Below are 14,950 nucleotides of genomic sequence, written 5' to 3'. Positions count from 1 at the left end.
GGAAACAAATCTCCCTGCAAATCACCCTTCTTCAGAAACCTTTCTCATCCCCTGTCTAATCACCTCCTGTGGCAGCTACTCTGTTCATCCCTCTTGTGCATCTAATATTTCTCTTCCTCTCTTCCCCAGTTCCATTCTTCCATAGGCCTCATCTTCTTGCATACAGTCCCTGACCTTGAGACCCTTGGGATAAATAGTAGATCCCTTTGCCTTAATCACAATCCTTCTTCTCCAGGCTTTTCAGCTTGTTCCTTCCTTCTCTGGACCTTTAATACCTTTCCCTTCCCACCTTATCCCATCAGTACCCATGCTAACTCCTCTTCTCTTTCTCGTCCCCATTGGTCAGGCTCTGGAGGTCTTCTGAAACTTGGCTACTGTTTTGTTTCCCAAAAGTTGAACAAATTTATGAGGCCAGAGCAATATGAATATTGCTGGGATATACATGGAAAACATACAAAAAATATCATAGTGATTATAAGACCAAACAGCAAACTCACATTTACATTCTGTAAATATGATTATTACAATTTTTAAATTAATTTATTTATTGAGTGTTAGAGAGAGAGAGCACACAGTGGGGAGGGGCAGAGGGACAGAAAGAGAGAAATTCTAAGCAGACTCCACGCTGAGGGCAGAGCCCCACACCAGGCCCACCAACCTGACGCTGATCATGATCTGAACCAAAACGAAGAGTCAAGTGCTTAACCAACTGCACCACCCTGGCTCCACCAGTTTTTAAATTTTTTTTTTTTTAAGATTTTTATTTATTTATTTGACAGAGAGAAATCACAAGTAGATGGAGAGGCAGGCAGAGAGAGAGGAAAGCAGGCTCCCTGCTGAGCAGAGAGCCCGATGCGGGACTCGATCCCAGGACTCTGAGATCATGACCTGAGCCGAAGGCAGCGGCTTAACCCACTGAGCCACCCAGGTGCCCCTTTTTAAATTTTTTTACCCCTTCTTTTCCCCTTTCTTTTCTTCTTCCTCTCTCTTCCTCTTCATTTGTCTTCTGTTCCTGCTATTTCTCCCCACGTATTTTATATATTCTAGGAATTTAGACATTTTTTAGATACTATTTCTGCACCTTCTTAGAACCCAAATAAAGAAAATAAAATCATATGTATTTCTAGATTGTTTCAGCCATTTGAGATTTGCAAGATTTTATGTATGAACTAAATGATTCTTACCAGAGCACTGAAGCTAGTTGCTCAGTCCAAGGGGATACAAACCGAAACTGGTCCTTAAGAAGAGTCCCTTTATATTTCTAAAGGCCTACTTATTTATTCTTGGATATCATAAATCCATTTTTCATACACTGTACTTTTTGAAACATATAGACTTTCCCAGAAATTATATACCTTTTACATTTAGCTTGATTAGTCTGTTTCCTGTACCTATATGGTATGATAGAAAATGTAAATAAATCTTAGGGATATCACATTATAATCAGTAACACTACCTAAAATTTTCACTTAGCAGGATATGAAGTCTGGATTTGCACTTAACTCTTCTCTTTAGTTACACTTATTTTGACTAATTCATCATTTTTTCCTTAATATATCTTCAATGCATTATGGCAATTTTAAGCACACAGTATACTAGAGAAAGGAATATAATGGACATCTAGACATTGGTTACCGAGATTTAGCAACTGTCTTCCTTTGATTATTTTGGCTGAAGTATTTCTAAGCAAATTGCAGATGTCATGACATTTCACCCCTAAATATTATAGCATGCTTTTTTTAAAGGAACTTTAAAAAAAAATCGTAACTACAGTACCATTGCCACATCTAATAAATAATCCCCTAAGACTATCTAATACTCAGTTCATATCTATATGAACTGCTACCAAAAGGATTTTTTTTTTAAGATTTTATTTATTTATTTGACACAGAGAGAGAGATCACAAGTAGGCAGAAAGGCAGGCAGAGAGAGAGAGAGAGAAGCAGGCTCCCTGCCAAGCAGAGAGAGAGCCCGATGCGGGGATCGATCCCAAGATCCTGGGATCATAACCCAAGCCGAAGGCAGAGGCTTTTAACCCACTGAGCCACCCAGGCGCCCCCAAAAGGATTTTTAATCTCTTTTAATCTAGAACAGTGCCAATCTCTGTTGTTACTGTTACTATTCTTTTCTTATAAGAATAAACTTTACTGAAGTGAGTAGGCCAGTTATCCTGTGGAATACTAACACTAATACCTCACATTGTTATACTAGTGAACCTGAACAATTTTTCCATGTCCTTGCTTATCAAATTTGCAAATGGTTTATTTGTATCATTTGTCTAGTTATGTACAGAAGATTTGGTTTCTCTTAGGACTTTGGGATAGCCCTTTACATGTTAAAGTACATTGACTTCAACTTTTAAACACTTTGTAGCTTTCCACTGGGCATTTGCTAAAAATCTTTGCTTTTCTTCCTTTCTTTCTTTCTTGCTTTCTTTCTTTCTCTCTCTCTCTCTCTTTCAGACTTTACCCATTTATTTGAAAGAGAGAGAGAGAATGAATGAGCAGGGGAGAGAGACAAAGGGAGAAGCAAACTCCCTGCTGAGCAGGGAGCTCAATACTGAGGATCCTAGGACCCAGGGATCATGACTTGACCCAAAGGCAGAGGCTTAACCAACTGAGCCATGAAGGCGTCCCTCATTTTCTTTTTTAAGAATATATAGTCAAATAAGGTATTTCCCCCTTTTCTTGCTTTGCTTAAGACCTAAGAAAACTCTCATTCACCATACCTTTGTTTCTTCTGGTTTCTTCTGGTTATGGATAATATGTTTTAATACTATTTTAGTTATGTTTACTTTGTATCTGACTACAGAAAATTGTATCTTCAAAATATATTTCAGTAATTTTCACTCTGACCACCATTAAAAAAAAAAACCAAATAAAGAGAAGAAAAAATAAAAATAAATTTTAAAGAATATGGGTGGGATGATAATTACTACCAAGAAACTTGACGAATATAATAGCTTAGTAGATAAAAACAAATTTTGGTATAACCTAAACCTGTCCTGCCTCTTCTGAACTGTGTGTCATGGGCTGAATTGTGTATGCCCAACAAAAAAATGTTATGTTTTAACCCCTCAGGAGTTCAAAATGTGACTGTATTTGGAGGTAGGGCTTTTAAAGAAGTAATTAAGGCAAAGCAGGTGATTTGAGTAGGCCCTCATCCAATATTACATGTCCTTATAACCAGACTGGGACATAGACAAACACAGAAGGAAGACAATGCATGGAAGACAGGTAAGAAGACAGCCATTTACAATCCAAGGAGACAAGCCTTAGAAGAAACCAAGGTTGTTCTAAGACCACCCAGGTTCTAAAACTACCCAGGTCCAATAGGTCCACCCAGGTTCTAAAACTACCCAGGACCAATAGGTTAAGGGTCTGACTTCAGCTCAGGTTATGATCCCAGGGTCCTGGAATGGAGCCCATATCAGACCAGAAGCCCCACTCTCAGCAAGGAGTCTGCTTCTCCTTCTCTCTCTGCTGCTCCCCCTGCTTACACTGGCTCTCTCTCCTCTCTCAAGTAAGTAAATACATAAGTAAATCTTTCTTTAATTAAAAATTAAAAAGAAGAAGAATCCTACATTGTAGACATCCTTGTCTTGGATTTCTAGCTTCCAGAGTTGAGAAAATAAATTTCTGTTGTTTGAGCCACCCGGTCTATGACAGTTATGGCAGCCCTAGTAAACTAATATACTATGTGAGCTTGAATAAATTACTTGAATTTTTCAAAAGCTCAGCTTCCTTAGCCATAAAATGGGGACAATAATAATACTTATCCTATGGGGTTGTTGTGAGAATTAAATCATGTTTGTAACGCTCATAGCATAGTAATCAGCAAATAAATTCTAGGTATTATCAATTTGAGATTAAATGACATACATGTTAAAGCACTTAACTCTGTCTAGTACCCAAAGCTTTGATAATTATTTTTAACAAATGCTCCATTTTTGTCACATTTTCCTATCTCCAAATTAACATCTTTTAGACCAGTCTAGCTTATTTGTGTCATAATTAAATTAGATGCAACAAACGTTGACTTACCAAGGAAAGAAATTAACCAATTCAATCCAGCAAACATTTGCTGAGCACCTATATTTTGTCAGATTTATTTCCAAGTATCTGATAGACTTTGATGTTATAGTAAATGTTATTATTTCTTAAAAATTCTATTTCTATTTGAAGCTCTTGTAAAGATGCAATTTATTCTTATGTGTTATTTTCTATCAGCCTTGTTAAACTTCTGTAATGAGTTAAAAATTTGTATTTTGTAGTTTCTTATTCACAACCAAACCACATACAAACAATAAGAATTTTGGTTTTTATATTTTGCGAACAAAGCTCTTTAATTCCAGGAAATCAAGTGTATCCATCTTTTCTCTTATAATCAGTGACTTTTGTCTTAAGAAACCCCCTTCTTTACCTCAAGGTCCAAATGGAGACTTGTTAAGCTTGGCCCCACTCCTGACCCAAAATCATCACATTTCCCCCTCCCCCCTCATACTCTGCTTTTCTTCAAAAACGGGCGGGGGAGAGTAGTCTGAATTAGGTTATGAGGCCCCCCAGCCAGGGTACCTCACCTCAGCCATTGAACTCACTTTGCTGGCCGTGAGTCTGTTCCAAGCTCCGGCTAAGGAGGCATCCGCCAGGCCCTTCCGCAGAGGGTTGGGTCCATGGCATCTCCTGCCCAGTCTGCCCTCGCGCGGAGCCCCGTTCTCTGGGAACTCACCTCCCCGAAATCAGGGAGGACCCTGTTAGGGCCGCTCTATGGCCCTAGTCTCAGACCTTCCCAGGGGACATAGGGTAGAGTGACACAAGGCACTCAGCTCGTGGCCCCACCGATGAGCTTCCCTCCGCCCTATGGGAAAGGGTGGACCCACCGAGCATTTATAAGGCTCCCGCATCTAAAGACATTTTACAGTTATGGTGACTTCCCACAACGCGTAGCAACATGCAAATATCGTGGAGAGTACCGCCCCTGTCCCATGCACGCGTCTTTCTCAGCACGCACGCACGCGCGCTGTGTTCCCGCCCTGTGACTCCAGGCGGGTATTTCCAGGGGCGGGTTTGCTGACAGGAACGTTCAGGCTTCATGGCTGCCAGACGGCGGGGGACGCGCAGCAACGGGGTCGGAGGTTCGGTGCACAGTGTAGGGGGCGAATACTGGGGGGTGGGGAGTCTGAAGAGGAGCGGGGCCCTCTGCTCTAGCTCCACCCCTTCCGTCGTACCCTGACCCGTCCTTGGCTATCACGCTAGTTTAGGTGCTGAACTTTTTAAACTTCAGTTTTCAGAGCTTTTCGGATTACAGAATTGTGTATAAGAGCTTGTGGACCTGTAGTAACTAACACAGTGCCAGCACTATTTTAAATACTTAATGTCATCTAATTGAAAGTATTTACTTATTAATATATTTATTTATTAATAATATTTATTAAGATGCATCATTATTTTATGTATCACTAAGAAAGGGAAAAAAATGCTTCCAGTTAAAACGTGATTCATTGTTTATATGTCATCCATTGTAAGATGCAGCCCAGTTTCAAAGATAGTAAAATTCAGGTCTTAGAATTGAGGAGTATTACACTCTCTCTGTGTTATGTTCTTATGTGCATCCATCCTACAATTGTATAGGTCCATCCTACAAATTAGGTGCTATTGTTGCCCTCCTCTGGATTTTACAGTCGAGGCAACTGAGGTACAAAGAGGTGAAGTAAATTCTACAAGTTTCCACAGCTGGAAGAGACCCAGCTAGGCTCTAAACTAGAGACAGATTCCAGAGCACTCTGTTAACCATTATCTCATACCACGTTGGGTAGTTGGAAGATAGGTATTGGTAAAGTTTGGGGATGCAAGTAAACAGAGATAAACAGTCTATATGACACTCATGCCTCAGGCTATGAGCTCACAAGAGCCCTGGGGCTCCATCTTATTTTATCTTATTTTATTTTAATTTGGCTAGAATAGCAAATTAGGATGTGATTTCTCAGACTATTGCCAAGAACAGTGATATGGCAGTTACTATTTCTTTGTAAATTTACAAAACCATCTTAAGCCTTTTCTTTAAAAAGATGATGTTTTTTTCAGAGTAGGATTGTGTTCATTGGATACTCATTCTTTCTTTTGGTTCTTTGCCTATTTATGCACATGGCCTCTGTAGCATTAGATGAAGCTGGACGAGTTCATAATGGCAACACAGCTGTAGAAGACCCTCTGCCTGCAAAGAAAACTCGAAGATGCCAGAGGCAGGGGGTAAAAAAGGAGCCTGTGAATGGAGGAGAGGCCAATAATAACAAAACAGAAGACAAGCAAGGTCAGCTTCAAGTGGTAGGCCAGAGAGGACATGGACTAGCAGGATTGCCTGTGGGAGGGGTGAGGACAAAGGATGCCTTGTTCTTTCAAATCTTACTCTTCCTTTCTTAAAGATATCATTAATTTTCTATCCTTTGGGCATACCACAATACGAATCTCCTTTCTTGGAATCTTCAGTTTCATGTAATTTAGACAGATTGAGACCTGGACAGATCAGGATTGCTTGGGATGGGCAAAGTTCATTATGACATGATAGTTATTTTTGATTCCCATACAAGTAGCTGTAGTATATATCTCCTCCCTCAGAGTCCGTGAAGACCTTGCTGTTAAAGGGCAAAGCTCCCGTGGATCCTGAGTGCACAGCCAAGGTGGGAAAGGTGAGAGATTCCTTTGCCCATCAATTTCTCAGAGAGCAGTTGTTCTTTTGCTACTGGGATTCCTGTCTGGAACGCTACTAGTATTCATTTTAGGAATCCTCCAAAACGCTACTAATGATTAATTTTCTCAAAGATTAAGAGATGGGGGTGCTGGAGTTTGGGGTTAATAATCAGGATGTTTTTTTAACTTCTGGGGTTATCATCAGCTTTCCGCACCTCATTCTCTTTCTCAGGTAGCAAATTATACCATTATCAAGGATGAAACATCTTTGTTCTCATGAGAAACTGTGCTGTGGTATGGCATGAGTTACGAATGTGAAAAGGATTTGAAGAATACAGAAGAAAGGCTTCCTCTGGAGCAAGTTTCCTTTAAGTGTTAGAATCATTTGTTTTTCTGTAATTACAAAAAAAAGCCAACATGTTTTTATTATAGGAATAATAGGTTATATGTAAAAGAACATGCTTTTGCAGTTCTTTCCTGGAAGGTAGATATTGGTGGTGCTGGAGAATGACACCTTGAGACAGAAGAAAATTTAGAGCATTACTAAGGCTCTCATGAGGACTGAGACTACACTAATGTCAATGTTTTCCTTCTCTCTCTAGGCCCATGTGTACTGTGAAGGGAATGATGTCTATGATGTCATGCTAAATCAGGTAAGGGAAGGAGCTGTTCTATGTATGGGAATTTTTTTCTTGGTAATTACAGATGAGCATGTCTCAATGCCCAGATCTTTAATTCTTAAGTCCCTGATGTTAGCCTTATAGTAGCTTTTTCCTTACAGCAGTTACTAGTACCTGTGACCAAGGAAGACATCAATTTATGTGGCTTCCATTTGTAAACCTGTCTCATGTTCGTGTGTTTCTCTTATAGCTTTTTCCTTACAGCAGTTACTAGTACCTGTGACCAAGGAAGACATCAATTTATGTGGCTTCCATTTGTAAACCTGTCTCATGTTCGTGTGTTTCTCTTATCATAGACCAATCTTCAGTTCAACAACAACAAGTACTATTTGATTCAGCTGTTAGAAGATGATGCCCAGAGGCACTTCAGCGTTTGGATGAGATGGGGCCGAGGTAATGACTCTTATTGGTTTTCTCATTTGTCATTCAGAAAGCCAGAGACAGCTTAGTGAGTAACCAGAAGATCCTCTGGGTTTAAATTGGTGGAAAGGAGGCTTTATAACCTAGGAGGGGCTTGCAAAAGGGAAATTGCAAGCATCTTCATTAACAAGTTCCCACTGGAAAAACTAAGAGCAGCCTGTTGAGGCAGGGAAGTGTCCTGCAGTTGGTCTGCTAATGCTGTTCAGGAACTGTGGCAGTTAGCAGGTAACTAATACCAACAGGATCAGTCCACTTGACCCATTCACCTTTCCCTTTCCCCTTCCTGCCTATTTGTCAGATGCTTAAGTGGGGAGACTTTGAGAAAATTCTTCTTGCATTGGGAGGCAGGAAACCATCTTATGTGTGGAATTTATTTTGCAGTTGGGAAAATGGGGCAGCACAGCTTGGTGGCTTGCTCAGGGGACCTCAACAAAGCCAAGGAAATCTTTCAGAAGAAGTGAGTTCTAAGAAATGAGTATCAAAAAATACCATTCTTTTTCTTCCATGTATCTTCTTTAAGAATTTATAAGAAGTGTGATTTGGCCTCAATGTTAATGTGTTTCCACTGTGACATTCTATGAATAGAAAACCAAACTGCATCCTTAGTTAGTGATTACATCACCTGGAACCTTCAAATTAACTAAAAATAGGGGCGCCTGGGTGGCTCCGTGGGTTCAAGCCTCTGCCTTCCGCTCAGGTCATGGTCCCAGGGTTCTGGGATCGAGCCCCGCATCAGGCTCTCTGCTCCACAGGGAGCCTGCTTCCTCCCCTCTCTCTCCGTCAGCCTCTCTGCCTACTTGTGATCTCTCTCTCTGTGTCAAATAAATAATAAAATCTTAAAAAAAAAAAGAAATTAACTAAAAACAGAAGAATCTAATATATTTAGCATATGACCAACAATTAAGGAAATTTGGGAAAAGTGGGTAGGATGCGAATATTCAGTTAGAGCTTTAAAAATTCTTTCACTATGATATAGAGACAGAACTTTCTGGTCTCTGGGAATCTTTCAGAGAAAGAACTCAGAAAGGGATCTTTTGTCTAAAATCTCAAAGGCTTTTGTGGTATTTTGGGGCCTTTGGGAAACTCAAGAGTCCTTTTTTTCCATTTTTTATTCCCATTGACTCTAGAGCCTTTTTTTCTTTTTTTCATTTAGGGTCCTAATTTAGAATCCAGGATTTTTGGGAATTCAGATATAAGAGTTGTAAGAAATAGTTGGGAGGAAAAAAAAGAAATGGTTTGGAGATGTTCTAAGGAAACAATTATAAGCCCATTCCTAGTAGTAAGAGTTTTCTTACTTGTAAGATTTTTTTATAAGCCTTTTCTCACCATTGTGGATCCCACAGATTCCTTGACAAAACAAAAAACAATTGGGAGGACCGTGAGAAGTTTGAGAAGGTGCCTGGAAAATATGATATGCTAGAAATGGACTATACCACCAATACACAGGTAAACTCCAGCTGTACATTTGGGGAGAAAACTGCTTCCTCTGAACCAAGGTGAAGTCTAGCAGAATGGCTTAGATCAGGTCCCAGACTAGAACAGATCAGGATATCCTGAGTCTTGCTATTTCCCCCCTAAGCAAAGGAAACAGTTCCCTCAGGGGTAACTTTCACGGATCTTTGTAATCTTGAAAGGACCATAGATTAAAGATAGAATATGCTTTCTAGTCTCGTTATTTAATACGGTTCTTTTAAAATCTTTGGTCCTATTTCCAGAAGTTTAATGTATGGGTTGAGAGAGGAGTAATATATAGTCACACCATGAAATAGCATTTAAAGTTGTCTTCACTTCTGGTTATACACCACATTTAAAAAAATTAATTTCAACAAGTTGAGTTGGAACCAGGATGCTGAAAACTGCCACAGTATCTGAGAAATGTAAAAATCTTAAGTCTTTTTAAAATGAGAAGATCTGAGACCTAATGGCTGTCATAACATACTTAAACATAGCAACTCATTAGGGGAGCCTTTTAGACTTGTTCTGGGAGTTTAACTGTGGGAGGCATAGGGAAGAGTAGAAGGTAGAATCACATCAAGTACTCTACCCAGGTTAAAAATGGGATGAGCCTGTGTTCAAGCAGAAGCTGATTGGTGTTCACCTGCCAGGGGTACTGTAGAGCCAGCCCTTGCAGGGACCTTAAAATAGTTCCTTCCAGATTTTGTAATTCTCTTTTTTTCCATTGTAGAGTGAAGAAGAATCAAAAGGGGACTCTCTTAAATCCCCTTTGAAACCAGAATCACAGCTAGATCTTCGTGTGCAGGAGCTGATAGAGTTGATCTGTAATGTCCAGGCCATGGAAGAAACGATGGTAGAAATGAAATATGACACCAAGAAAGCCCCACTGGGTAGGACTTCAGATTCTTTTTTTTTTTTAGGACTTCAGATTCTATCCCACATTCTCTCTTTGTATTTCCTAGTTCCTTTAATAGGATATTTCATCACCTTCATGATTTAAAGCTTGTCGATACTGTGAATGAAAGAAAGGAGATCTGGGGTGAGAGATAGTGTTGGGTAAGAGACGCTGTTTTGAGAGCTGAAAGGTGGGAGTCTTTGTCGATTAGGCACATGAACTGTTTTCAGGATAGGACCCTAGTTGTGAGTTCTGATGATCTCTGGATGGGCCTGCAGGGAAGCTGACAGTGGCACAAATCAAGGCAGGCTACCGGTCTCTAAAGAAGATTGAGGACTGTATTCGGGCTGGTCAGCATGGACGAGCTCTCATGGAAGCCTGCAATGAATTCTACACCAGGATCCCACATGACTTTGGGTAAGGCCTGTGCTGTTACACTTCTCTTTGGTCTTCTACCTACCTATATCTATCTACATCACTCAACAGTAACTATAATCTTTTTACTCTCATTTCTAATGAAATGATCATCTTAGATAGATACAGAGCCAAAATGATTTATAGATAGCCTGTGTAGTCCACTTACAAGTTTGGGATGCCGTCTCCTGGCCTGATTATAACCATATTTTCTGACCGAGTAGAAATTACCAAGAAAAGTAGGCCTAGATATCCAGCCAACAAGTAAAATAGCTTCAGGTGTGAAACTCCCTATTCCCTATTCAAATGACAGTAGGTATAGAAAATACATTTTATCTTTGTTGATTCTATATTCTGGTACTTTTTCTGTTTTTATTCTTTTCTTTCTTTATAGCACTCTATGACCTAAAAATAACCCTGAGTGGCCTGCAGGTCTACTTCTGTTTCTAGACAGGACTATCTCCAAGCTGTTACTTTTTGATGTTGATATATCTTATTTAAAAAATAAGATTTGGGGGATACCTGGGTGGCTCAGTTGGTTAAGCAGCTGCCTTCAGCTCAGGTCATGATCACAGCATCCTGGGATCGAGTCCCACATCGGGCTCCTTGCTCAGCAGGGAGCCTGCTTCTCCCTCTGCCTCTGCCTGCCATTCTCTCTGCCTGTGCTCGCTCTCTCCTCCTCTCTCTCTCTCTGATAAATAAATAAAATCTTTAAAAAAATAAATAAATAAATAAATAAATAAGATTTGGGTATTATCGCTAACAAGAAATAACAAGGGTTGGAGAGGTGGTGGAGGAAAAGGAACTCTTGTATACTACTGATAGAACTGTAAATTAGCACAGCCACTATAGGAAACAGTATGGAGATTCTTCAAAGAATTAAGAGTGGAACTACCATATGACCCCACCATACCACTTCCGGATATTTATCTGAAAAATATGAAGACACGAATTCAAAAAGATATAATGCATCCCTGTGTTCACTGCAGCATCATTTACAATAGCCAAGATATGGAAACAACCTGTGTGTTCATTACAGATGAATGGATAAAGAAGAAGTGGTATATATATACAATGGAATACTACTCAGTTATAAAAAAAGAGTGAAATCTTGCCATTTGCACATGGTTGGATGGATCTTGATGGTATTATGCTAAGCAAAATAAGCCAACAGAGAAAAACAAATACCATATGACTTAATTCATGTAGATTCTAAAAAAAAAAAAATTCATAGATACAAAGAACAGACAGAGGAAAGGGGTTGGGGGTGGGTGAAATGGGTGAAGGGAGCTGCTATAAGGTGAGGGATAGTAACTGAACTTGCAGTGCTGACTTTAAAATTACAAAGCTGTACATCTGAAATGTATTAAGGGAACCCATAAAAAATAATTTCATTTCTAGTTCCAGATGTCAGAATCTATACAGTGTGTGTGTTTTATCTTTAGTCTGTTACTTTTAGTCATATGCCTTTGGCCACCCTCAGGGAACTGATTATGGATTATATCTCTGTCCTTAGACTCCGTACCCCTCCATTAATCCGAACAGAGAAAGAACTGTCAGACAAAGTACAATTACTAGAGGTGAGACGTGTGAATTGGGAAGTATTACTCTGTGGTTCCAAGTCCCTACACATTGATCCTATATCTCATCTTGTCAGGCTTTGGGAGACATTGAAATTGCCATTAAGCTGGTGAAGACAGAGCTGCAAAGCCCAGAACACCCATTGGACCAACACTATAGAAAACTGCATTGTGCCCTGCACCCTCTAGACCATGAAAGTTATGAGTTCAAAGTAAGAAAAATGATCATTTATTTTCCTACTTGTAAGACTCATGCTCCTTACCCCATTGTTCTGTGACCACTCTGGTTAAGAATGAACTTTTTTTTTTTGGAGAGCAGCAAGCATGGTTTATTGAGTGATAATACTAAGCTCCCAAAGGAGGGGACCCAAAAGGGTTGTCCAAGAGCAAACTTTTGTATAGAGCAGAATTTCAGTTTACCAGGAATTAGGGAAAGTAGAGCTCTTTCTCACTGTCTTGTGAGGCCATTAGGGAGCAGAAAGTCTCTGATTTTTACCAGAAGCCCTGAGGTTCTTCAGTTTGGTCTGGTCTCTTGTAGAGTCCACACCAGCCATTGCTTTCATTTCTTCTCACAGGTGATTTCCCAGTACCTGCAGTCTACTCATGCTCCCACACACAGGGACTATACCATGACCTTGCTGGATGTCTTTGAAGTGGAGAAGGAGGGTGAGAAAGAAGCCTTCAGAGAGGACCTTCATAACAGGTCTCAGTTTAGCTTTGGGTTTGGGAAGACATTGCTTTGCCAGAAGTGCAGTTATGGAACTTTTGGAAAATGTGAGAAAATGGCTTTTTTATCCTTATGGCCTATCTCTGCTGGAGAGCAACAGAGTACAATAATAATACTTGTTCTCTAGGATGCTGCTATGGCATGGTTCCAGACTTAGTAACTGGGTGGGAATCCTGAGCCATGGGCTTCGAATTGCCCCACCTGAGGCTCCCATCACAGGTTACATGGTGAGTAGAATCCTGGAAGGAGGCACAAGGGTAAAGGATACAATAATTTTCTTAGTCCCTTCCCCCCCTCCCTTTTTTCTTCTAGATTAGGATTCCATAGTACCCTTCCCAAGAAGTAAACCAGCTCACTGATAACCCTGACTTTTTTTTCTTTTTTCACACCATAACATTTCTTACTATGTCCCTCTTTCTTTAAATTCCTAAAGATATCCTTTCTACCCCCTCAGAAAGCAGACTCATGAATACACCTGCTTCTCTGGAAAAGAATTGCAAAGGGAAATGGAGAAAGGTCTATATTGTGTTTAAGATCATGAAGCACAGGGTCAGTGGTACAGGCCTTCTTGCTAACACAGTGGGTTAAGCAGCTGACCTTCAAGTTTGTTTATATATTTCAGTTTGGGAAAGGAATCTACTTCGCCGACATGTCTTCTAAGAGTGCCAATTACTGCTTTGCTTCTCGAGTGAAGGATACTGGACTACTGCTTTTATCAGAGGTGAGATGAACATATTTATGATCTCTAGTTTATTATTAGTTCCTGTTTTTCCAGAGAGAAAAGTTTGATTCCGAACCAAGAGGTTCACCTGGGAGAACTTGAAAGGGGAGCCAAGGGCAATTTCCATTCCATTCCTGTGCAGGAGGAGGGGAAGAAAGTAGTGATGGGATTTTCTGTTTGGACTTAGAGCCATCCAGTTCTCAGGAAGATGTGGGTGTTCAAAGATCTTTTTGCTCTGCAGGTCGCTTTAGGTCAGTGTAATGAGCTATTAGAGGCCAATCCTGAGGCAGAAAGATTACTTCAGGGCAAACATAGCACCAAGGGACTAGGCAAGATGGCTCCCAGTCCTGCCTCCTTCATCACCCTGTGAGTACTCAGAGCCTGTAAAGCCAGAAGACTTCTTTTGGCCAAATAAGACTCTACTTTCGGGGTGCCTGGGTGGCTCAGTGGGTTAAGCCTCTGCCTTCACTCAGGTCATGATCTCAGGGTCCTGGGATCAAGCCCCACATCGAGCTCTCTGTTCAGCAGGGAGCCTGCTTCCCCCTCTCTCTCTCTCTCTCTGCCTGTCTCTCTGCCTATCTGTGATCTCTATCAAATAAATAAATATTTAAAAAAAAAAAAAAAAAACTCTCTCTCTACTTTCTATATTCCAGCTTCTCAGAGGCAGATATTGACACACTTTTTTTTTCATTTGGCAGGAATGGGAGTATGGTACCCTTAGGACCAGCAAGTGACACAGGAGTTCTGAATCCAGACGGTTATACCCTCAACTACAATGAATTTATTGTCTATAACCCCAACCAGGTCCGTATGCGATACCTGCTAAAGGTTCGGTTTAATTTCCTGCAGCTGTGGTGAATATTAAATAAACTAGATAAGGTCTGATCTTCAAACAAGAAAATAAGCAGTGTTGTACTCTTGAATTTTTGATCTTTTATGTAATAAAAATGGCACAAATCTACCACTGGCTTCTTTGGGCTTTATTTCTCCAACCACGTATTTTCTTCTCATGTTCATACTTCTTCATCTTCAGGACAGGAAGTACACATTGCTCTATGTATCCCATAGCTAGCTGCAAGTTACTCAGGATCCTGTTCCTAACAGCAGAATAACCTCTGTGCCTTGAAGGACACTAATGGTGACTGATGCTTTTCCCCATTTAAGTAAATTTTTCTGCAACGTGGAGTTTGTTGGGTATTACTATTAGAAGGGTAGAGACGGCACCTGGATGGCCCAGTTGGTTCAGCAACTGCCTTTGGCTCAGGTCATGATCCCCGATCTCCTGGGATTTAGTCCTTCATTGGGCTCCCAGCTCCACAGGGAATCTGCTTCTCCCTCTAAGCTTCTCCCTTCTCATGCTCTCTCTCACTGT

General features: G+C 40.4%; 1 protein-coding gene across 3 annotated transcripts; it reads left to right on the top strand.

Moving 5' to 3' along the window:
- The first annotated feature begins 4,996 nt into the window (after nucleotides 1-4,996).
- PARP2 (poly(ADP-ribose) polymerase 2) lies at nucleotides 4,997-14,539 on the top strand. Of its 3 annotated transcripts, none has more exons than XM_045067465.1 (16): nucleotides 4,997-5,134; nucleotides 6,163-6,309; nucleotides 6,615-6,685; nucleotides 7,289-7,339; nucleotides 7,663-7,759; nucleotides 8,168-8,243; nucleotides 9,130-9,232; nucleotides 9,972-10,131; nucleotides 10,415-10,553; nucleotides 12,067-12,130; nucleotides 12,208-12,342; nucleotides 12,706-12,833; nucleotides 12,985-13,084; nucleotides 13,480-13,578; nucleotides 13,820-13,944; nucleotides 14,277-14,539. In XM_045067465.1, the coding sequence occupies exons 1-16, from the start codon at nucleotides 5,092-5,094 to the stop codon at nucleotides 14,434-14,436; spliced, it is 1,698 nt and encodes a 565-aa protein (XP_044923400.1). In that variant the 5' UTR covers nucleotides 4,997-5,091; the 3' UTR covers nucleotides 14,437-14,539. The 3 variants fall into 3 exon arrangements, with proteins under 3 accessions (XP_044923400.1, XP_004781522.2, XP_044923401.1); XM_004781465.3 differs by having other exon boundaries at nucleotides 5,000-5,134; nucleotides 6,157-6,309; XM_045067466.1 differs by lacking the exons at nucleotides 4,997-5,134; nucleotides 6,163-6,309; nucleotides 6,615-6,685 and adding an exon at nucleotides 6,702-7,060.
- The last annotated feature ends 411 nt before the right edge of the window (nucleotides 14,540-14,950 follow it).

The sequence above is a fragment of the Mustela putorius genome, unplaced genomic scaffold (genome assembly GCF_011764305.1).
Source record: "Mustela putorius furo isolate JIRA1106 unplaced genomic scaffold, ASM1176430v1.1 tig00003896_pilon_pilon_pilon, whole genome shotgun sequence".
NCBI lineage: Eukaryota > Metazoa > Chordata > Mammalia > Carnivora > Mustelidae > Mustela > Mustela putorius.
This window is presented reverse-complemented; position numbering and strand designations above follow the sequence as displayed.